This window comes from Anneissia japonica, unplaced genomic scaffold (assembly GCF_011630105.1).
Source record: "Anneissia japonica isolate Jap-2015-1 unplaced genomic scaffold, ASM1163010v1 scaffold667_len338742_cov159, whole genome shotgun sequence".
Taxonomy (NCBI): domain Eukaryota; kingdom Metazoa; phylum Echinodermata; class Crinoidea; order Comatulida; family Comatulidae; genus Anneissia; species Anneissia japonica.
The window spans coordinates 72,564-73,825 of NW_022705208.1; the positions used below are offsets into that span (position 1 = coordinate 72,564).

General features: G+C 31.2%; 1 protein-coding gene across 1 annotated transcript in view; it reads left to right on the top strand.

The window, feature by feature from the left end:
• Positions 1 to 299, top strand: part of LOC117105401 — a 2,590-nt gene extending 2,291 nt beyond the window's left edge. Inside the window, exon 2 of the mRNA XM_033246526.1 lies at positions 186 to 299. Coding sequence (XP_033102417.1) covers positions 186 to 299 — 114 coding nt within the window. The remainder of the gene's footprint in view (positions 1 to 185) is intronic.
• The last annotated feature ends 963 nt before the right edge of the window (positions 300 to 1,262 follow it).

Here is a 1,262-nt window from a genome sequence, read left to right on the forward strand (position 1 = left end):
ATTTTTCTTCTGAAGCTGAACTGCATTTATCGGGTTAACTTCAATTGTCGAGGCTACAGGAAGTTTCCCGTTGTTGTTTTCACCTGACACTGTACCGAATTTATTTTCATCGTTAAAAAATTGTCAGATCAATTACGAATTCTTCGTACTCTTTAGTTAAATCAATCATTATTTTTTTTTTTTAGTTAATAACTGCAATGTCGTTGTTGTTTAAACAGGCCACGTTAGAGTATACAGACAAAATTGGTAAACTGAGTAAATTTAGTCGGAAGCAGGTCGGTAGTATATGTGTCGAATGAAGCTCTCAATTTTTTTTCAGCTAGTTTATATACAGTTCTTATGAATACTTTTAATGATCATTAAATCAATCATGTTCTTCTTCCGGCTAGATTCCATTACCATTTTCATATGACTCTGAACCGTTCATCTATATTGTAAAGTTCACCATCATAGTTCCTATCGGTATTGTATACACCATTTGACGCCTGACAAAGAAACATCCTGGAGAAAGTGTTGTCTGTATACACATAATTCACACATATCAGCCTTGACAAAATGTGTTGTATAGATAAGCTTAACATTAACCCAAAAGAAACGTTTATTAGAGGAATCTCTGCTATCAGTTTGTGTTGAGTATACGATTGATCGAAATTGTTCTGAAAAAAAATAAAATAAGTATAATGTAGTAAAAAAATTGAATGTTTAAGTTAATAATTGAAAAATATATATAGACATGAATTAAATGCTTTTATCAATGATTGCAAACACAAAAAAGTGACTTACCCAACCTCCTTTTTATATTAATCCATTCCAAAAATTCCGTCTTCACGTATTTGTCTACACTCTGTATTACTTGATCAATCAAATCAGATTTATTTCTATCTTTACATAACACAGCTAACCTCGCTCCAAACACAAAAATCATCATTATACGGCCCCAGTTTATGACATTATCGTTGAACATTTCTGTTAAAATGTCTTTGAAAAACGTCTCGATATTCTCATTTGAATCAAGCAATACGTCTCTACATAATTTATAAAGATGTTCAGTGTGCAATTTATACATCTTTTCGCAATATTTGAAAAACTTATTGTTCATATTCTCTATATATTTTATGTCATTGCCTAGTTTATATGGTACAAACGCTGAATTTATTTCTCGTGCAATTCGTTCAGATTCCATGCTCATGTTTCTTACTTCTTCATTTTCAAAATTCAGACTGCTTCCTTGTTCTTCAAAGTTATTGCCAAACAAATCCATC